Source organism: Salvelinus sp. IW2-2015, linkage group LG4q.1:29 (assembly GCF_002910315.2).
Source record: "Salvelinus sp. IW2-2015 linkage group LG4q.1:29, ASM291031v2, whole genome shotgun sequence".
NCBI lineage: Eukaryota > Metazoa > Chordata > Actinopteri > Salmoniformes > Salmonidae > Salvelinus > Salvelinus sp. IW2-2015.
The window spans coordinates 27170935-27193378 of NC_036842.1; the positions used below are offsets into that span (position 1 = coordinate 27170935).

General features: G+C 43.3%; 1 protein-coding gene across 5 annotated transcripts in view; it reads right to left on the reverse strand.

Annotated features, from left to right (window-relative positions):
* LOC111961759 (AP-3 complex subunit beta-1) overlaps positions 1 to 17262 on the reverse strand; it is a 77824-nt gene extending 60562 nt beyond the window's left edge. Inside the window, exons 1-7 of one of the 5 annotated variants that reach the window (XM_070442588.1) lie at positions 8435 to 8814; positions 7846 to 7869; positions 7550 to 7625; positions 7232 to 7306; positions 5772 to 5867; positions 5106 to 5266; positions 4941 to 5007 (exon numbers count right to left, since the gene is read on the reverse strand). In XM_070442588.1, the coding sequence (XP_070298689.1) occupies positions 4941 to 5007; positions 5106 to 5266; positions 5772 to 5867; positions 7232 to 7306; positions 7550 to 7625; positions 7846 to 7869; positions 8435 to 8628 (693 nt within the window). In that variant the 5' untranslated portion in view covers positions 8629 to 8814. Of the gene's footprint in view, positions 1 to 4940; positions 5008 to 5105; positions 5267 to 5771; positions 5868 to 7231; positions 7307 to 7549; positions 7626 to 7845; positions 8146 to 8434; positions 8815 to 16953 lie in introns of those variants that run through there. The other 4 variants (XM_070442587.1, XM_070442584.1, XM_070442586.1 and 1 more) reach the window with 4 other exon arrangements.
* Between the last annotated feature and the right edge of the window lie 5182 nt (positions 17263 to 22444).

Genomic DNA, 22444 nt, shown 5'->3' on the forward strand with positions numbered 1-22444 from the left:
TCCACTCAATTCTGAGGATATTCTCTTCAGCTCAGAGCCTTGACCCCGAACATTGATGAACATTGTGGAAAGAGTGGGACACCACCAAGTATCACCTCAAACCTCAAACAAGTGAACATGTACGTGTGTACATCGACGATATTTAGAGTTTGTTGACTGCAGGTTCGAAGTTGTTAAAAGTTAAGTTCAATATTTGTTTTCACTGCATGGTTACTTCTCCTTAAAAAAGTGTTGTTTTTGATTAAATAGATTTTTGCACTTTGATTTGTATTGTATTTCAATCGCATATTATATTTAAACAGGTTTTCCAGCTACCTCCGTGAACATATACTCCGACTCCCACCTTGTTTGAAACCCCCGGTTCTCAGTGTCCACCTTCCGTTTTGCCATTTTTGATGGGTATCTGAAAGTTAATTTTACTGTGATGCTGACGACTGCTGTGCCAATAAATATTGAAATGAAGCAGCCTACTGCTCGGTGCGTCACCGTTGCATTGTGGGAAATGTAGTATTGGTGCGTGTAAAAGATCTGCGGGCTGCCGGCTTGCTGCGGTCTGCGGGCCGGTTCTAATAATAAATCAAGATCATCCCAGGGGCCGTAAAAAACCTTCTCGCGGGCCGGATGTGGCCCGCGGGCCTTGACTCTGACATATGTGCAGTAGGGTATCCTATTGAGGCATGGAAAGAGACAGCTCAGCGGCAAGCCCTAGGTAGCGACTAGCCTAATTACCACCACCCCATCTAGCATAGAGGCTGTCTAGCCACAGCTAGTTGGTAAAAGCTAATTGTGCCATGTACTGTAAAAACAAATGTACGGGAGGTAAGGCAATAAATAGGCCATGTTGGCGAAGAAATTACAATATACCAATTAAACACTGGAGTGATAGATGTGCAGAAGACGAATGTGCAAGTAGAGATACTGGGGTGCAAAGGAGCAAGATAAATAAATAAATACAGTATGGGGATGAGGTAGTTGGATGGGCTATTTGCAGATGGGCTATGTACAGGTGTAGTGATCTGTGAGCTGCTCTGACAGCTGGAGCTTAAAGCTAGTGAGGGAGATATGAGTCTCCAGCTTCAGTGATTTTTGCAGTTCGTTCCAGTCATTGGCAGCAGAGAACTTCAAGGAAAGGCAGCCAAAGGAGGAATTGGCTTTGGGGGTGACCAGTGAGATATACCTGCTGGAGCGCATGCTACAGGTGGGTGCTGCTATGATGACCAGTGAGCTGAGATAAGGCGGGGCTTTACCTAGCAAAGACTTGTAGATGACCTGGAGCCAGTGGGTTTGGCGACGAGTATGAAGCGAGGGCCAGCCAACGAGAGCGTACATGTCGCAGTGGTGGGTAGTATATGGGGCTTTGGTGACAAAATGGATGGCACTGTGATAGACTGCATCCAATTTGTTGAAGGCTATTTTGTAGATGACATCGCCGAAGTCGAGGATCGGTAGAATGGTCAGTTTTACAAGGGTATATTTGGCAGCATGAGTGAAGGATGCTTTGTTTTGCGAAATAGGAAGCCGATTCTACATTTCATTTTGGATTGGAGATGCTTAATGTGAGTCTGGAAGGAGAGTTTACAGTCTAGCCAGACACCTAGGTATTTGTACTTGTCCACATAAGTCAGAACCGTCCAGAGTAGTGATGCTGGGCGTGCGGACAGCGATCGGTTGAAGAGCATGCATTTAGTTATACTTGCATTTAAGAGCAGTTGGAGGCAACGGAAGGAGAGTTGTATGGCATTGAAGCTCGTCTGGAGGTTAGTTAACACAGTGTTCAAAGAGGGGCCAGAAGTATACAGAATAGTGTCGTCTGCGTATAGGTGGTTCAGAGAATTACCAGCAGCGAGAGCGACATCATTGATGTATACAGAGAAGAGAGTCGGCCCGAGAATTGAACCCTGTGGCAATCCCATAGAGACTGCCAGAGGTCCGGACAACAGGCCCTCCGATTTGACACACTGAACTCCATCTGAGAAGTAGTTGCTGAACCAGGCGAGGCAGTCATTTGAGAAACCAAGGCTGTTGAGTCTGCCGATAAGAATGTGGTGATTGACAGAGTCGAGAGCCTTGGCCAGGTTGATGAATACGGCTGCACAGTAATGTCTCTTATCGATGGCGGTTCTGATATCGTTTAGGACCTTGAGCGTGGCTGAGGTGCACCCATGACCAGCTCTGAAACCAGATTGCATAGCGGTGAAGGTACAGTGGGATTCGAAATGGTTGGTAATCTGTTTGTTAACTTGGCTTTCGAAGACCTTAGAAAGGCAGGGTAGGATAGATATAGGTCTGTAGCAGTTTGGGTTTAGAGTGTCTCCCCCTTTGAAGAGGGTGATGATCGCGGCAGCTTTCCAATCTTTGGGAATATCAGATGATACGAAAGAGGTTGAACAGGCTAGTAATAGGGGTTGCAACAATTTTGGCAGATCATTTTAGGAAGAGAGGGTCCAGATTGTCTAGCCCGGCTGATTTGTCGGGGTCCAGATTTTGCAGCTCTTTCAGAATATCAGCTATCCGGATTTGGGTGAAGGAGAAATGGGGGATGCTTGGGCGAGTTGCTGTGGGGGGTGCAGGGCAGTTGACCGGGGTAGGGGTAGCCAGGTGGAAAGCCGTAGAAAAATGCTTATTGAAATTCTCAATTATAGTGGATTTATCAGTGGTGACAATGTTTCCTAGCCTCAGTGCAGTAGGCAGCTGGGAGGAGGTGCTCTTATTCTCCATGGACTTTACAGTGTCCTAGAACTATTTTGAGTTTGTGCTACAGGATGCACATTTCTGTTTGAAAAAGCTAGCCTTAGCTTTCCTAACTGCCTGTGTATATTGGTTCCTAACTTCCCTGAAAATGTGCATATCATGGGGGCTATTCGATGCTAATGCAGTACGCCACAGGATGTTTTTGTGCTGGTCAAGGACAGACAGGTCTGGAGTGAACCATGGGTTATATATGTTCCTGGTTCTAAATTTTTCTAATGTGGCATGCTTATTTAAGATGGTGATGAAGGCACTTTTAAAGAATAACCAGGCATCCTCTACTGACGGGATGAGGTCAATATCCTTCCAGGATACCTGGGCCAGGTCGATAAGAAAGGCCTGCTCGTTGAAGTGTTTTATGGAGCGTTTGACAGTGATGAGGGGTGGTCGTTTGACCGCAGACCCATTGCGGATGCAGGCAAAGAGGCAGTGATCGCTAAGATCTTGGTTGAAATCAGCATAGGTGTATTTGGAGGGCAAGTTGGTTAGGATGATATCTATGAAGGTTCATTGATAATTTGTGTGAGATTGAGGGCATCAAGCTTGGATTGTAGGATGGCCGGGGTGTTAAGCATGTCCCAGTTTAGGTCACCTAGCAGCACGAGCTCTGAAGGTAGATGGGGGGGGCTATCAATTCACATATGGTGTCCAGGGCACAGCTGGGGGCAGAGTGTGGTCTATAGCAAGCGGCAACGGTGAGAGACTTGTTTCTGGAAAGGTGGATTTTTAAAAGAAGAAGCTCGAATTGTTTGGGTACAGACCTGGATAGTAAGACAGAACTCTGCAGGCTAACTCCGCCCCCTTTGGCAGTTCTATCTTTTCGGAAAATGTTATAGTTAGGGATGGAAATTTCAGGGTTTTTGGTGGTCTTCCTAAGCCAGGATTCAGACACGGCTAGGACATCCAGGTTGGCAGAGTGTGCTAAAGCAGTGAATAAAACAAACTTAGAGAGAAGGCTTCTAATGTTAACATGCATGAAACCAAATCTTTTACGGTTACAGAAGTCAACAAATGAGAGCACCTGAGGAATAGGAGTGGAGCTAGGCACTGCAGGGCCTGGATTAACCTCTACATCACCAGAGGAACAGAGGAGGAGTAGGATAAGGGTACGGCTAAAGGCTATAAGAACTGGTCGTCTAGTATGTTCGGAACAGAGAGTAAAAGGAGCAGGTTTCTGGGTGCGATAGAATATATTCAAGGCATAATGTACAGATAAAGGTATGGTAGGATGTGAATACATTGGAGGTAAACCTAGGCATTGTGTGATGATGAGAGAGATATTGTCTCTAGAAACATTTATACCAGCTGATGTCACTGCATGTTTGGGAGATGGAACTAAAGGGTTGGCTAAGGCATATTGAGCAGGGCTAGAGGCTCTACAGTGAAATAAGACAATAATCAGAACAGCAAATAAAATACTATTCAAACTATATTGTTCTTGTGAGAATATGTCACCCTATACATACCATCATTGTTCATAACATTAAGTTACTGGAAGAATAATTGTAATTTTTTGGCAGCAGGGTGGAGGCATGTTTATTTACAAAAATATATATATCTTTTTTTTTGCTCCCCAATCTCATGGAATCCAATTGGTAGTTACAGTCTTGTCCCATCGCTGCAACTCCCGTACGGACTCGGGAGAGGCGAAGGTCGAGAGCCACACGTCCACCGAAAAACGACCCAGCCAAGCCGCACTGCTTCTTGACACAATGCCTGCTTAACCCAGAAGCCAGCCGCACCAATGCATCACAAGAAACCCTGTACACTTGGCGACCGTGTCAGCGTGCATGCGCCTGGCCCGCCACAGGAGTTGCTAGAGCGCGATGTGACTCGTGGCCGTTGTTGTTTCGACATTTTACGATGAAAAGGCCAAAAATGTCAGAAAAAAATAGGCTAATTAGTGAATTGGATTTGATTCCTAATTAAATGTTACAAAATTAACACGGTAGAGAGTGTTGGTCAAGTATTAACAGTAAATTGTTCGCCCTGGACAGGAGCACAGAGAAAACGTATCTAAACTATCGTCATAGTTTTAGCCAGGAAAAATATATTGTTGACAGTATTTTACATCATAGCTATTGTTGACAAAATTAACACTGTATGGAGAGCATGTTGTCTACTGAGGTCTTGTAAGCGGTCTCCTGTGGATAATTATATATGATCTGGTACTGTAAACTGGTTCTACTCACTGTGCTTTTGTCCTTCAGCAGTTTCTCAATGACTTCTATCAGGAGTTCCTTCTGATCCTGGTCCAGGCTGAGGAGGAGGAGGAAAGCTTTGATACAACTCCAAGGTCCAAACACACACACAGAAAAACACTCACACGTGCACAAACACACCCACCCACACCCCACCTGTAGAGTTTCTGGATGGCGTGGGCGGATGTTTTCCTGACGTAAGGGGACATGTCGGAGGCGGCCTCCTTGATGGCCAGCATCATGATGGGAACGATGATGGGGACTCTGATACTGGACAGAACCCTGAGAGCACTGGCTCTGATCAGCTGGTTAGGGTCCTGGCAGAGGGAGAGATAGCCGGTATTAGTATTATCTACACTTTGAGACAGAGGAAAGTAAAATAGAAAGAAAGGAATGGAGACAGAAATCATGTGGTGTGAGATACTGAAGACATGATACAGCACTACACTAAAACGACATCACACCCACCCACACAGGTAGGAAGTGAAGCATGGTATGGAGCTAGCAGGGGTTGAAATCAGGGGTTGAAAGTAGCTTTCCAGCTCTGGTGTATGATGATGATGATGGGGTAGCCTCTAAAAACCCCATTGTTGGCCCGTGACCTCACATAGAGACAGACAGACTCTTTAACGGCTCAATACTTCTCCACAACACACACACACACCTTTAAAACACATGCATACACACACCAAACATGACACCTTCGTCTAAGAGTACAAGTGCGTGGAAATTTAAACGGTAGAACCCTCAGCATCAAATCCTGCTGCGCGCACACACACACACATTACCTTGAGGGCTCTCGCGCACACACACACACATTACCTTGAGGGCTCTCTGAAAGGTGCTGATGGACAGTAGAGCCAGGTCCTGCTGCTCCTCTGCATACCTCACCAGGTACACATACACCAACTTCTTCAGCTGGAAAACACACATACTTTGAATTAGTCATTAATACACCCTTATTTTAAAACAAATCCTAAATCCATTCATTCATTAGCTTTCGGGTTGAGCACAGACCGTCCACATTACAGAATATGTAGGTAACACTATTCTTTGACAGTGGAGAGAACAGTGCTTTGGCTAGACGTCAGATGTACGTCTTGGTTTAGTTGTTTTAAAGGGGGAAAGCGGAGGTTGAAAGTGTTCCTGTTTGATATTATAACAGTCTAGATCCATGTTGTTTCAGGGAGAGCAGAGAATGAGCAAAACTATTTTTTGTTTGAATTCAGAAAGTTTCAGTAGCGTTATCGCTTCCTCCCTTCCTCCTCCCTCACTTCCTTCCCTCCCCCTCTCTCCTCCTCCCTCACTTCCTTCCCTCCCCCTCTCCTCCTCCTCTCTCACTTCACACGTAGGAGACTGAGCTAATATTTGTACAGTGTCCGACTGGGGGTTAAAGGTTGGCCCTTTCATGATTCACCAGTATTATTCGGTGTGTGTACGGGGAGGTTCAGCTGTGGTGAAACAGTTCTCAATCATTGCAGTAATTAGTGGGTGAATTAACAGCATTAATGACTAAGAGGGGACATAACCCATTTGGCCCCGTTTTAAGGGAATCACATCATATCGACATCACAGAAAATAGATGTTCAAAACTAGGAATACTAATCAAATAAGCTAGTGATTGAATATCCATTATTAGATCAGTCATCATATAGTCTAGCCCCCCTCCCCCTCCATACTACCCTCATTTTCCCACTCATACACACACCTCCAGGATGTCTAGTATCAGGGTGTTGTTCCTAGAACTAGTTGAAGAAAACAAAGCATCCTGATATTAAATCACATTATTCCTTCAATACTCTGTGTCCTGTGCTGCTTTCTGATTAGAGACAATCAATAACACACAGCACTACACAGGCCTGTGGAGGAGAGAACAAGCAAGGGGGTGAGAGAGAGGGTGGAAAGAGAGGTGAAGACAGACAGAGAGATGCAGAGAGGCCCAGAGAGGGATCTAGCACTACCCTAGCAGCTGGTGTGTGTGAGGGGGGAGAGAGGACGTGACCATGGGCTCTCCTCTGCCAATTATGCCCACCAACCTGCTCCAGTTCCCTACCATTGGCTGCCCTGTCACACACACACCCTTTCCTACTGCATGTTTATTCTCCTGATCAATATTACCAGGAGTGGGGAACTCATCTGGCCGGGCAGTGGTTCTGTGGTCTCATACTTGCAGTGGGGAGATGTCCTCCATGTTCTTTTAGATAGAGCCTTCTAAATGTTTTCAACCATGTTGTGCAAATAGAATGGATGCTCAGTGTATGTGTGTGTGGATGATGCCCTACCTCTATATTCTTACTAGCCACGTTCTTCACCACTGCTGGGAACAGCTCAGAGGCATTCTTCCCCTTTGCGATCAGCTGTAAACAGAAAATCACTTACATGTTTCACCACAGTATTCAATTTACTATTGCATTGTACATATCATACTACAGCAATGTACTGCATCTATTTATACTTTTTCAAAGGAGGATTAAAAAAAATAATAATCAGTAAATGAATTGAGACTATAAAACTGAAGTACACTTGAACTGAGTTTGCAGTGCACTTAGCTGATGTGCACTTATCAGGCTTGGAATGTGTGTATAGGTTCTACTACTCACCCCAACAACCCTCTTCATGGCCTCCAGTTTAAGTGACTCCTTGTTGCTCTCAAGCATCTCTTTAAGGTCATCATTCCTGGAGGGGGAGAAAGAGATTAGAAAATGTACAATACGCTATTTAATATTATCACACTGCTTATTTGCATAGCAGAATGCGCTTGTACACCAGACAACTCTCACTGATGTAGCCAGGAATTGATTAATGAATTTCATTAACTAAAGAATGGAAAACTGTGGTGCACAGAGAGTTTGACTTGGAAATTGTGTTTGCATAGTCAACTTAGACACACACTTACCCCAACAGACATGTCACCAGGGGTCTTTTCACAGTCCCCAGGTCCAGAACAAATTCAAGGAAACATACAGTATTATAAAGAGCCATGATTGCATGGAACTCCCATCTTATATTGCGCAAGTGAACAGCAAACCTGGTTTTAAAAAAACGAATAAAGCAACACCTCACGGCACAACGCCCCTCCCCATGTGACTTACTTGTTGTGTGTATGTACTGACATGTGTAACTGTTCATGTTTTTATATGTACGTAAATTGTAAAGTATTTTGTCTGTAATGTTTTTTTAGTCCCTAGTAAGACTAGATGTCGCCAATGGCGTCGGCTAATGTGGATCCTAATAAATCAAATAAATCAAATTGAACAACATGAGGGAGAGGTTCTACTACTGGGTAGAGGTAGAGAGAACGAAAACCACAAAACACAACTTAACCATATTGGGTGTTGTTACCAGGCGCAGAGAAAGCAATGTCAGGTCGTGAGTGACTCACAATAATGTCACAATCAACTAACACTAATCAGCTAGAGATCAGGAAACGCTAAGCTATTTGGTAAACTTGAAGACACACATCACAAGCAAGTGCCAAGACTCACACTTCTGTACAGTACCCTTTGGTGTGTGTCTCATCGGGGCCTCCATTGGTGTGTGTGTGGGGTGTGAGGTGCTGCTCCTCCTGGCTGAGTTCAGTCTTTAAGGTGAGCTGGAGGTTCTCAGCAGACACCAGAGCTGTCCTCACAGCTCCTGCTGCCTCAGAACGCAGCACAGAGAAACCCCGGTGACCATTCATACTGCTACAGCTTCTACAGGCCTGTCTGTTGCTCTCCTCTCGTCTCTCTGTCAGTCTTCTTTCTCCACTTCTGTCAGTAGGTAAGGGGAGACACAGGATGCCCTTGCAGCTGGCTAAACCTCTGGCCCTCTCCCTGGCACAGACAGCTCCCCCTGGACATCCAGTTATACTCTCTTCTGCTTTATTTCAGTCCTGTGACTCCAGGCATTTCCTGCCTGTCATCTCGCTCTCCTGCTTTCTCTCTCTCCCCCCCAGCTTTCTCTCTCTCTCCCTAGATCTCTCCTCAGCTCTCTCTCTCACTCTAGCTTTCTCTCCACCTCCAGCTCTCTCTCCCTAGCTCTCTCCCCCCAGCTCTCTCTCTCTCCCTAGCTCTCTCTCTCTCTATCCAGCTCTCTCCCCAGCTATCCCTCTCCCCAGCTCTCCCCAGCTCTCTCTCTAGCTCTCTCTCTAGCTCTCCCACATCAGGCTACTAAACTATTGAGAACCATATCCTTAGCTCGATGTCGATAGAGGGAGTTGCAAGTTGAAGTTGCCCTCTTTGCAGACTACTAGTATGACTCAGTCTTCACAGTTTTAAATCCAATCTGGAGAAGGGATGAAGTTCCCTGTCTGACAGATCCTTAGCCCACCAGTCAACGGCTACTTCGTCCGCTTCTCCTCCTCTTCTCTGGACGTACATTAGTTCTCTGTCCGTGTGTAGCTGTAGGGTGGTAGCTCAGTTGGTTCTGTCTGCCAGAGTCGGTGCTTGTAGGGTGGTAGTTTAGTTCTCTGTGTCTCTGCCTGTGACTGTGGCCACTTCCCTCTAGGGGAAACGGGAGGGCCTTATCAGCCTCAGGGTAAACACACAGAAGCTTTCACCACCTCTGTCCAGAGCACAATACACCACTTTACACCCACGCCTGCCTTGTGCCCTCCCAGGGAACAGATGCCAGGGCTGGGCTAGATAAAGGCGACCAGCAGGATAAGGCGCTGTAAACTGCTCCAATCAGCTGGTTTATTAGCTGCCGTTACATAAGCTACTATTGTCTGCCATTGATTTCAAAGTTTAACAAACTCCATGGACAAGGACTATTTTGAACAATTTACATAGAACATTTCACAAAAATACATTTACTGGAAGAACTGTGCAGATGCAAAGTTTAGTAACAGAATTAGTCAAATCTACCTCACTTTTTTATGTGACCAAAAAAACTCAAATATCTGCTTTGAATTATGATTCAAAGATGTCTGCAGAAAGAATGGGGTGTCAGCTATATATTTGAACAAATTTTTTTGAATATGGAATTACAGCAAGGGAAGTGGATTTACATTCGGTAACGGAATTACTGTAACGGAATTACATCATGGGTCCCTGTTCTGTACTATACAGAAATGCATAATTATGGATATGAATATCATTGTCTTCATGGTGATGTATTCTGAATAGGTATACAAAGGTAGAAATTAGGGATGCAAATTTTGTTCCATTTTGCTGCCAACTAACTATAAAAAATGAACAGTAAATTAACAAAAAATCCAAAAACAGTCAAATGTGACCGACCGACTGAAATCAGTCTTAGGTATAAAATTTGAAATGGTGTCTTTTTTCTCTTCTTTTTTCTTTTTACATTGGATAGAAGTAGAGACTCAGAGCTACAAAATGGTATATCATACACTACAGTTGAGGAACAATGGGAAAGTAATTCTGCTTTGAAAGTTGATAAACTTGTAAACTCACTTTTGAGAAGATGGCCTTTTAATTTGTTGATACTACTACTGGAGAGCCCTTCTTTGTCTACACCCATTCAGCATTGTTCGCACCCTCTTAAACTGTAGCACCTCCCATCTCTTTAAGGGTTGATCCAAGCGTTCTGTACTAACAGCAGCAGTCAAGCACCCAAGTTAACTTTCTAGCTACTTCCAGACACAAATATGAGAACAGCTCACTGAACATTTCCCACCCAAGCAGAGCTGGTTAGCCTGCTATGTTATCCAGAGCGTTGGTGATTGCAACTGTGCTGTCAGATTGTCCGTTCATAAATTCGGAGCATTCAGAGTGCACACTGGACGCTCTGGCCGATGAGTAGGGTTGATCCGAACGGACTGACCTAACAACGGCAGTCAAGCACCTAAGTTAACTGGCTAACATTGGCTAGCTACTTCCAGACAAATGAGAGAACACCCCATTTTACTCGCCCAAGCAGAGCTGGTTAGGCTGTTTTCATGTTATCCAGAGCGTTGGTGTCTAACTGTGCTGCAAACTGTTCCTGACGTTTACTGACACCAGCCATATTCAACGGGTGTTGAGCGTTCGTAAATTCATCAGTTATTCTGCGCTCTGGCACACTCAGGTGAGAGTGCTCTGAAATCGGTGTAGATGGCCAGCCCGAATTTACAAACGCACCCGAAATGGTTATTTGCAAAGTGGAGTCTTCTGTTAGCTAGCTAGCTAAACAATTAACCATAATCCCAACTCATGACGTTACTACCCTGCATGAATATGCAGGTAGCTAACCAACCAGGTTCAATGTTAGCTAGCTAACATTAAGGCTATAACTAGCCAAGCAAATGGCTCAGATACGAATAATATGATCGTACACTTTAAATGAAAATAATTTGTCAAAATTAGAAATGTGTAATATCTGAAAATGTAGCTAGCTAGCTGCATACATCATGGATGGACGCGTCTCCTGTCGGATGCCATGGTTGCCCTTAGTTTGAAGATGTAATCCAGAGACAGGCGTTTTCTCCTTAGCTATCATACTCAAATTCCACTGATTTCAAAAATCTGTCGTCCAGAAAGTGGAGAGCAACACTTATGCAGTTTTCCTACACAATACAATTTTTTGTTTTTAAAGCAATGTGTTAGACAGGATTACCTAGACAAACAGAACAGCTCAAATAGAGGCATGCTATATGGCAGACACAATCCAAAACTCATCTCTCGGCAAGTCCAGCCCACTCATTATCTCAGCCAATTACGGCTAGCGGGAAGGTTGCTGTCTTTTTCTGTGGCTAAACCAACTAGGCTTGTAATTTATCCATTTTATTCTTATTTACAGATGGCATACAAGTTTGCTATTAAGGTACATGAAAGTTCTCTGTGCTCTACTGTACTCTACTTTTCTGTACAGTACTCTACTGTGCTGTCCAAACTTGTGAAACATAGACGTCTATGATTGGTTGACTTTTCAATGTCCATGGACGTCCGTTGCTCAGTGGGTGATATTGCTTGCTATAGTAAATGCAAAGAGGGTTGGTCACCCTCAATGTGAGCAAGACAAAGGAGCTTATCGTGGACTACAGGAAAAGGCGGGATGAACAGGCCCCCATTAACATCGACGGGGCTGTAGTGGAGCGGGTCGAGAGTTTCAAGTTCCTTGGTGTCCACATCACCAACGAACTATCATGGTCCAAACATACCAAGACAGTTGTGAAGAGGGCACGACAACACCTTTACCCCCTCAGGAGACTGAAAAGATTTGGCATGGGTCCCCAGATCCTCAAAAGTTTCTACAGCTGCACCATTGAGAGCATCCTGACCGGTTGCATCACCGCCTGGTATGGCAACTGCTTGGCATCTGTCCGTAAGGTGCTACAGAAGGTAGTGCGAACGGCCCAGTACTTCACTGGGGCCAAGCTTCCTGCCATCCAGGACCTATATAATTGGCGGTGTCAGAGGAAAGCCCATAAAATTGTCAGACTCTAGTCACCCAAGATATAGACTGTTTTCTCTGCTACCGCATAGCAAGCTCTACCGGAGCACCAAGTCTTGGACCAAAAGGCTTCTCAACAACTTCTACCCCCAAGCCATTAGACTGCTGAACAATTCATAAAAATCACCACTGCACAATTTACATTGACCCCCCCCACCTCTTGTACACTGCTGCTTCTCGCTGTTCGTTTGTTACCTATGCATAGTCACATGGACCCCACCTACATGTACAGGTTACCTCAACTAGCCTGTACCCCCGCACACTGACTCGATACCGGTGCCCCCTGTATATAGCATCGTTATTGTTATTCTTATTGTGTTACTTTTTATTATTACTTTTTATTTTAGCCTACTTGGTAAATATGTTCTTCTTCTTGAACTGCACTGTTGGTTAACGGCTTGTAAGTAAGCATTTCACGGTAAAGTCTACACTTGTATTCGGCACATATGGCAAATAAAGTTTGATTTGATAGGTGTCATGGTATGTGTCAGTAAGAGCCAGGAGATGTGACATCAACTGAAGAAAGGGAGGAGACAGCGCGGAAGAGAGCGAGAGGGAGACTGTTATCCGTCTTGCTTTGACCACCAGATGACAGAAAGAAAACATAACAGTATGCCAGTGGAAAGGAGGACAATAGCAGGTGACCCAACTGTGGTTTGTGACTACTATGATTAGCGATTTGGTAATAGAATTACGAGTTTTAATTACTTAATAATTCATAAACAAGCTTGATATCAGTAAAAACACTAACTAATTGGTACAGTAGTCTACCTTTACTTGTTACTTCTGTGAACTTTCATTAGAAATGTTTAAATATCTTAAAGATGTGGGTTTTTGGTAAGGAATTACAAGGCAATGTTTCTTAAACTTCAAGAAGGCAAATTATTTATCCAAAACGAAATATAAGTGTTGATATTAGTTGGCAGGGGTATTTGTGTTTCAATGTATTTCTAATACCCTTTAAGACTTTTTCTGGAATATTTCTAAAACCCCTTTTCCATCTGTTTGACCAGAAATTAAAGCCTTTGCTTATTCCTAATTTCTAGGATGGGAAGTTGTTGAAAAATGCACATATGCCTTAGTAAAAAAAAAAATGGTGCACAGAGGTCCTTTAATAACCTCTCTAGGGTATGTGGGACGGTAGCGTCTCACCTCGTCAACAGCCAGTGAAACTGCAGGGCGCCAAATTCAGAACAGAAATCCCATTATTAAAATTCCTCAAACATACATGTATTTTACACCATTTTAAAGAAACACTTGTTGTAAATCCAGCCACAGTGTCCGATTTCAAATAGGCTTTACGACGAAAGCAAACCAAACGATTATGTTAGATGAGTGCCTATTCCCAGAAAAACACAGCCATTTTTCCAGCCAAAGAGAGGAGTCACAAAAAGCAGAAATATAGATAAAATGAATCACTAACCTTTGATGATCTTCATCAGATGACACTCATAGGACTTCATGTTACACAATACATGTATGTTTTGTTCGGTAAAGATCATATTTATATCCAAAAATCTGAGTTTACATTGGCACCTTACGTTCAGTAGTTCCAAAACATCCGGTGATTTTGCAGAGCCACATCAATTTACAGAAATAGTCATCATAAATGTTGATGAAAATACAAGTGTTATACATGGAATTTTAGATCCACTTCTCCTTAATGCAACCGCTGTGTCAGATTTCAAAAAAACTTTACGGAAAAAGCAAACCATGCAATAATCTGAGTACGGCGCTCAGACGACAAATCAAGCCAAAGAGAGTACGGACGAAAAGTCCAAAAAGTTCCGTTACAGTCCGTAGAAACATGTCAAACGATGTATAGAGTCAATCTTTAGGATGTTTTTAACATAAATCTTCAATAATGTTCCAACCGGAGAATTCCTTTGTATTCAGAAATGCGATGGATCGCAGCTAACTCTCACATGAACGCGCATGGTCAGCTCGTGGCACTCTGGGAGAGAACTTACTCAATCTCCTCTCGCCCCCACTTCACAGTAGAAGCATCAAACAAGGTTCTAAAGACTGTTGACATCTAGTGGAAGCCTTAGGAAGTGCAACATGACCCCATTTCCACTGTATCTTGGATAAGCAAAGAGTTGAAAACCTACAAACCTCAGATTTCCCACTTCCTGGTTGGATTTTCTCTCAGGTTTTTGCCTGCCATATGAGTTCTGTTATACTCACAGACATCATTCAAACAGTTTTAGAAACTTCAGAGTGTTTTCTATCCAAGTCTACTAATAATATGCATATCCTAGGATCTGGGCCTGAGTAGCAGGCAGTTTACTCTGGGCACGCTTTTCATCCGGACGTGAAAATACTGCCCCCTACCCCAAAGAAGTTAAAAGGGAAATGCCCGCCCCATTGACATAAACCAGGTCCTCATAAAATCCCTATAACATCATGGGAGACTGAACCACAATAAAATAATATGGCATTATAGGATGCAGCTGATCACTTGAGGACAACCAGCCAGTCAGTCACATGTTGCTGTGATGCAGTCAGGGCCAGCAAGCAGAGAAGCAGAGTAGACCGTGAGGTAACAAGAGCCCAGGCTAATAAGGATAATCCACAGGAATGTGGCTTTGCCCCTGACTGTGTCACACGACAAACATTATATAAAACCGCAAACTGACTAATTTTATTTCATTGGAAAAAGCCGACTCAAACAAAAGCCATCTATTAATATCTTTATGAGCAAAAAGGTGCAAGACAGGATTAAGTTTACTGCCAATAAATGCATAACAAAGGCAAGTTAAAAAAAGCCATAAAAACTATCAGTGATTCACCGCTTTACCATTCAAGTCTGCCATCTAGTGTTATGGTTATGGTACAATCATTGCAAAATAGAGAACTACAGAGCAACATTCTCAGAAATCCATCTTCCAGTAGGTCTAAAAGTATTAAATGGGATAAAACCTTCAACTACCCTATACTAACACCCATTCAATCAATACAGATATACAAGAGGTGTGGGGCTAGTGAGTTGGTTTAATACACATGCTATCGGTCACTGACTTGAGTTTGGGAAGTTCCGGAAAAAAACCTCTTCATTTGAACAATATAATGTCAAGGGAATTAGACTAATGCCTGTGAAAGAGTGAGATAATGTATGGATGCCTGACATTAGCCAAGGTTAGGTTACTAGCTTATGTGATACTGATAATCCTTTAGGACAGACTCCCTACTAGATCTCAGAGTAAAGCCTAGGTATCATGTGTCATAGTTTGTAGAGAGAGAGTAGAATCATTCACACCCACAAGCCCTGCAGCCCAACTAAGGGTAATCTAGTCTCCATTACCAGACCTGGCCTACTGGCCCTGAACCACCAAACAGGCCAACTGTCATGTGAGAGGAATTCAAGAATTCACTGAGGGCCACACCACATTAAACATTAGGCTGACAAGTCACTGCTTGATGGAAATTGAGATAGTTGAAGCTGTTCTACTGTCCGCTGCTAAACAGAGCAACAATAGGCTACATGTAACACTGGAGAACAGATAGAAGTAGAGACATTCCATTCTATGATGGCATTTGCACAGCGCAAACATTTAATGAAACCTTTATACTGGTACCTCTTAAAACTGCTAGAATGATTAGTCTACATGGGAAATAGGCCCAATTGTAGAGAAATACAGACAAACTAAGTGGCTAATTCAAAGCTTCAAAGATACTCAGGTTGAAAGAAATTTCATATAATGGGCTGACTGTGAGACTTTGCGAGACAAAATAGCCTTGTCTTTAGCCAGCTGGGGAAAGATTAGCCTACTGATAGTAAAATAATAACTGATCCCAACACCCAGCGCATGGTTTGGGAAACACAGTTATCCCTCTCAAATCATACAACTGAGTAACTAAACTATTGGGCTCATATTCAAGATCATAATGAATAAGATTAGGCTATACAAAACGGATCCTAATTCAGCACACCTTCCCTGAGATCCTACGTGAATACAGGCCCTGATTTACAGTAAAGCCACATGACAACAGGATGGCCGAACTGATGATGGACTGCCCTCTAGTGGTATGATCACTTGACGCTGACAGCGGAGGACCACCTTGTACACTTTGTCAGTTCCATTTCATCTCTCTTTTTCAAATTTAAAGGGTCTGAATGGGTAGTTTACAAACATTTACAAGTGTTGGGAATGTATAGTAGTCACTTTAGTTTATGACAGTGAGAGGGGAAGAAGATGTGGTATTTTTTCTACAACTGAGGGTAGCCTATGTGCATAGAGCACAGCAAGCACTATTTTGATGTAGCTATTCATTTAGAATAATCTGACGCAGTACAGCTCTATAACATAAAACGACGTGATGGTGTGTAACGTAAAATGTGTGCTAGTATAAAAAAAGTGTGCTTATTTGTGATCTTTTTTTTGTTTATGTCAACATGTCTTCCACGCAAACTGCATCTTTGATAAGTGCTGGCTATCAACAAACGCGTTTTCAAGCCTGAAGCTACCATAAAATCTATTGCCAGCTAGACTAGGTAAAGATGCAACTGGGTTGACAGCTGTATATCTAGCTAGCTACCACCACCAGCCATGTTAGCTAGCTAATTAAATTGCAAACACAGCTTACACACAAGCAAGTTACTAAAATGCTTTCTAGCTAACTGGCTTACTTTTTAAAGTCGACGCTGAACAGGCCAAATCCAGCCCCAGCGTTGGAGGTGGTCGGGGTAGTCTCCTGCCCAACCTCCACCGCTGAACCAGTTCCTCCTTGGTCGCTGTACGACAAATTGTTCGTCGACATACTCAACATTTGACGTTTTGCAAGTGTACAGAAATGTTTATTGTGGAAAGCTAAACTATCGTAAAACAAAATTGCAGTCGTTGACAGTTTTATGATGCTAATTAGAAGGGGAAGCGAAACAAAACTTTATCATGAACATGCAACTTTTTTTCCCTCATCCATCCAGAACCGGAAGTATGAGTTGGATAAGTTTTAGTCACATGACAGGAGGGAACGATGAAGCACCTGACCGCCACGGTAAATATGGTCGCAAGCCAATCAAATTAGCTGAGGGGCGTATTCAATGACGCGCATGCGCGCTAAACGGAAGTGGGAGCGTGCAGTATTTTTGTTGCCCTACTGTTGATGCCCCATTTAAGTTGAGAGCGTATGAGAACGTCTGTGACAGGGTTTTGTACATGCAGGAAGAGTCATGTATGCTTTTTTTACATAATAATGTAGGTTAGGAGAAAATATAATGATATCAAAATTATATCAAATTATCGATTGTAATAACCCATGGAACTCTTTATACCTTGGAAGGAGTGAGGGATTAGGTTTGCAGTAAATGTATTACTTGGCTCAGTGGTCTAAGGCACTGCATCTCAGTGCAAGAAGTGACACTACAGTCCCTGGTTCAAATCCAGGCTGAATCACATCCAGCTATGATTGGGAGTCCCATAGGGCAGTGCCCAATGATGTCTGGGGTAGGCCATCATTGTAAATAAGAATGAGTTTTTAACTGACTTGCCTAGTTAAATAAAAGTGAGAAAAATATATATATATTTAAGTCATTTAGCAGACGCTCTTATCCAGAGCGACTTACAAATTGGAAAGTTCATACATATTCATCCTGGTCCCCCCGTGGGGAATGAACCCACAACCCTGGCGTTGCAAGCGCCATGCTCTACCAACTGAGCCACACGGGACCACATATACATATATATATATTACTAACCCAGAGCATGGTGTTACAGGCAGGCAGTCGCAGCTACACTCTGTGTGTCAGCTGTGCATTCCAACACTCTAACAAAGACACCAATATATACCCAAGTGCTACACCACCAGGTGTTGTGTATGTGTAATGACGTTTATACCACATTTCACATGTTCACAATAATTCGATTTTAAAATGCATGGGAAACTGAGTATTTAACACTTGAGTCTTTTACTGTGAGTCTTTCAGTTGTCTTTTAAAAACAATTTATATCACCGTTCTTTTTTTTTCTTGTTCGGAGATCAAATTTGAAGCGGCTTGGAAGCTTTGCATGCCTCTGGGATCGACGAACACTTGGGGTAGTGTTCATTCTCAATGGTTGAAAAGCCACCAACTGTTTCTGAGCCGGGCTCTGAGTATGAAATTGGATTCTACTCTTGGTGAACTGTTTCCTCTGTTACAGTCTGCAGAAGCTGCACCACAGAAGCACTTGGATAGCTAGAGAACAGCCTGTCATCACAACTGGTAACTAAATGGTTGTTCCTTCTCGTCTGACAAGAATCCGATCAACATGTCTACGAACCATTTTATCATCTCCCAACATGACTTTGTAGGAGACAGGACCAGTCACTGAGTCTATGAATCCAGGAATCGATTTTTGCCCATGACTGAAATTTCTGGTCAGGACAGGGTCCGTGTCTCCAAAACTCCGGCCCTTGGTGCGTTTGTCATTGTTCTCTTTCTCTCTGTTTGGTTTGGGGACAACTTTCCTTTTCAGGTCTGGATAGACTAGGTACAATGTGGAGTGTAGATATACCTAATAACATCTCAGCAGGAGAAAGTTCTGTTGTGGATTGAGGTGTTATTCTGTAGCTGAACAGAACACGTGACAACTTTGCTGCTATGCTCCCTTCTGCACTTTTCGTCATCATTTCTTTGAATGTCTGTACTGCCTGTTCCGCCAGTCCATTTGAAGATGGATGATGTGGAGCAGATGTCACATGCACAATACTGTTGTTTCTGAAGAATTCTTGTGTTTCTGTACTCACGAAACAGGTCGCATTGTTGCTCACCACCATCTCCGGTATCCCTTGGTTACTAAAGCTCTATTGTAGGCCATCTATAGTAGTGGTGGATGAAGCAGAACTAACAGGATACACATTCATGCATTTTGAATGTGCATTGGAACATTTTCCCCATTAATGGCCTTGCGTAATCCATTTGCAATTTTTCCAAGGTTTTTCTGGAAACTCCCAAGGGTGGAGTGTAGCTGTTGCCTTTCTGTGTTCCTAACACGTGTTACATGTCTTGACTCAATTCTCCATCTCCTGATCTTTCATATGCAAGACCCCCAGGTGACTCTGATGTGCTGTAGCATATCCTGGCATGCTGGCTGTGGAAAATCACTCGTTCTCCCCACAAAACGCTACCATCTTGTACACTCATCTCTGCTTTCCTGACACTGTGTGCTGTGAGTTCAGTTACTTCTGTTTGTTGTGGTCATCCCCTTACCACATATTCTCTAACTCTAGACAGCACTGGATCTTTACCTGTCCAGGTTCTCACTTGCTCTGCAGTCACGAGTGCTGTGTCTGTGTCCACAAACATCTGCACTCCTGAGCTGTTATGATGGGCGTGTACGGCAGCGGAAGACGGCTCAAGGCATCTGCGTTGCCATGGTACGTTCCTGCCTTGAAAACGGTGACATACTCGTATGGCCGCAACATCACTACCCACCTCTGGAATCTCAGAGACACCATCTGTGGAACTGCCTTCGTTTCATTGAAAATTAACAGTAAAGGTTTATGATCTGTACAAATGGTAAACTTCCTGCCATACACTGTATATATTTGTGGAATCTCTGAACCCCAAACATTACTGCAAACTCCTCTTTGTCTAATTGGGAATAGTTATTTTTTGCTGGGTTAAGAGTTCTCGATATAAACCTTATTGGTATCTCAGTTCCATCCTGCATATGGTGTGACAGAACTGCCCCTACCCCGTAGGGTGACGCATCACACAAGTGAATGAGGTCCTTCTCTCCATCGTAGTGAACCAACACATCTGATGACTGCATCAGTTTCTCTGATTTTGCAAACGAAGCCTCCTGCTCTCGCCCCCACTGCCACTGTCTCTTTACACAGTAGTGTTTGAAGCGGTGCTAACACTGTTGACAAGTTTGGCAAAACCCTGTTATAATAGTTTAGCAGTCCCAAGCAAGCTTTTAACTCAGTCACATTTGTAGGAGCAGGTGCGTTCTGGATTGCTTGGACCTTGTCATTGAGTAAATGGATACTCGTGGCGTCCACTCTTTGTCCTAGGAACACTGCCTCGTTCCTCGTGAAGGTACACTTACTCCGCTTGAGACTTAAGCCTGCACTTTCCAATCTCTGTAGTACCTCAGTCAGCGTGCACAGATGCTCCTGGTCACTCCTCCCCGTCACTAGGATGTCATCCAAGTAAATGGCAACGTGGAATTCCTTGAAGGACGCCCTCGTTGGTGCTCTGAAAAATAGCAGAACTACTGGAGACACCAAAAGGTAAATGTTTATACATAAACAACCCTTTGTGTGTGTTTACTTTACAATACTTATTAGATTCCTCATCCAGAGTGATCTGTTGATATGCATGGCTCATATCTAACTTTGTAAACTTCTGTCCACTAGACATATTTGCAAATAAATTCCCTGTTTTTGTAATAGGATAGTGCTCTAACTTGGATACTCTGTTAACAGTCAGTTTGTAATCCCCACAGATTCTCACAGTATTGGCAGGTTTCAAAACATGCACTATGGGAGCTGCCCATTCTGAGAATTTGACTGGTTCCATAATGTCCTCTTTCAAGAGACGGTCAATCTCTGCCTCTACCTTTGACTTTATGGCATAAGGCACAGGTCTTGGTTTGTAAAACCTTGGTGTGTCCTCCTTGTCTACATATATTTTAGCTGGGCGGCCTTTCAATGTTCCAAGTTCCTCTTTGAACACATTCTCATGCTTTGTCAACACCTTTTTCCAATGTCCACTGTTGACCCTCATCAATCTGGTTTACTGTTCCTCAGTTATTTTATTCAGCCCCGACCTAGCAGGTTTGGTCCGTTGCTTGATACGATTACTACAGGTAGCTGAGTCATTGTGTCTCTGTGCTGCACAGTTACATTAGATGCACCAAATGTGTCTAGTCTACTCTCTCACTTGTGTACGTTTTGAGATGTAGAGAACAAATATTTAAGTCTGGAACTTTTGCACTGTCCCACAACTTTGAGTACTCTGATCTATTCATTATGATTACACTGCACGCTGTATCCACTTCAAACTTCAAATCTGATTAATTGACTTTACATTTTTATGTGCTAAACATGTGTATGTGGTCAATAACATTTTATTTTATTTTGATTTGATTTGATAGGAGCCACTTTTGGAATGTTCTCTGACGTGCTGTACATCAGCCAAACTCAACTGGCTGACCATGGTCTGGACCCGGACCCAGATAATGGCCAATACGGACAACATCGCATTTTGTTCTATAGAAGTGAATAAATGATTTTTTAGACAGCTTTAAAAATTCAACCGAGTGCAGCGGCCTCTCTAACTCAGCAACCTCTTTTTCGCTCTCTCTCGAAGCAACGCCCACCTTTACCAGTGCCCCGTCTAATCCAATCGCATGGTTATATGCAAATATAACAGGCAGCATCTTACCCATTCACATCAATCCATAATTTCCTCTGCGGAACCTTGGGACAAGCAGGCAAAAAGAAACAGAAAGATTTGACCGCGGCTCAAAAATATCACAGATAAAAGGAGCTTAGTTACCAGTATCTTTGTTAATATGTCTGGTAAAACATTTTAAAAAGTTCACGCTGAAAACGGTATATTCAAAGACGAATGGACGGAACAGTATGTATTCATTCGCCCCGCAACTACTGCAGCACAAAACCAATGTGCTTGATATGCAGCGAGTCCAATGTTAAGCGCCATTATGACACCAGGCATAGTAATTTCGATCAGACGTATCCCCTGAACACAGAGGTGAGAACAAACAAGATTAACCAACTAACATCCCAATATGAGAGGTCCTGCAAAATCCTTGTCAATTCCCTGGCAGCCCAACAACATGCAATGGAGTGTTCACTGAGGATAGCTTGGGTTTTGTGAAAACACACAAAAAAAAACATTTCAGACGCTGAGATGGTAAACAAATGCATGTGTGAAGTTGCTGACACCTTGCTGGAAGGTAAAGAAAAAGATGAGCTCAGGGAAAGATCAAACAGATCCCACTGTCAGATTCCAAAGCAATGAGTAGAACTGAAATATTAGCTGAAGATTTAACTTCACAACGTGATGAGGCCATTCAGAATGCAACATGCATTTAATTAGATAAGGAGAAAAGATGTTGCCGACAGACATGGCAGCTCTGCTTCTAGCTGCTAAGCAACTTTGCAGTATT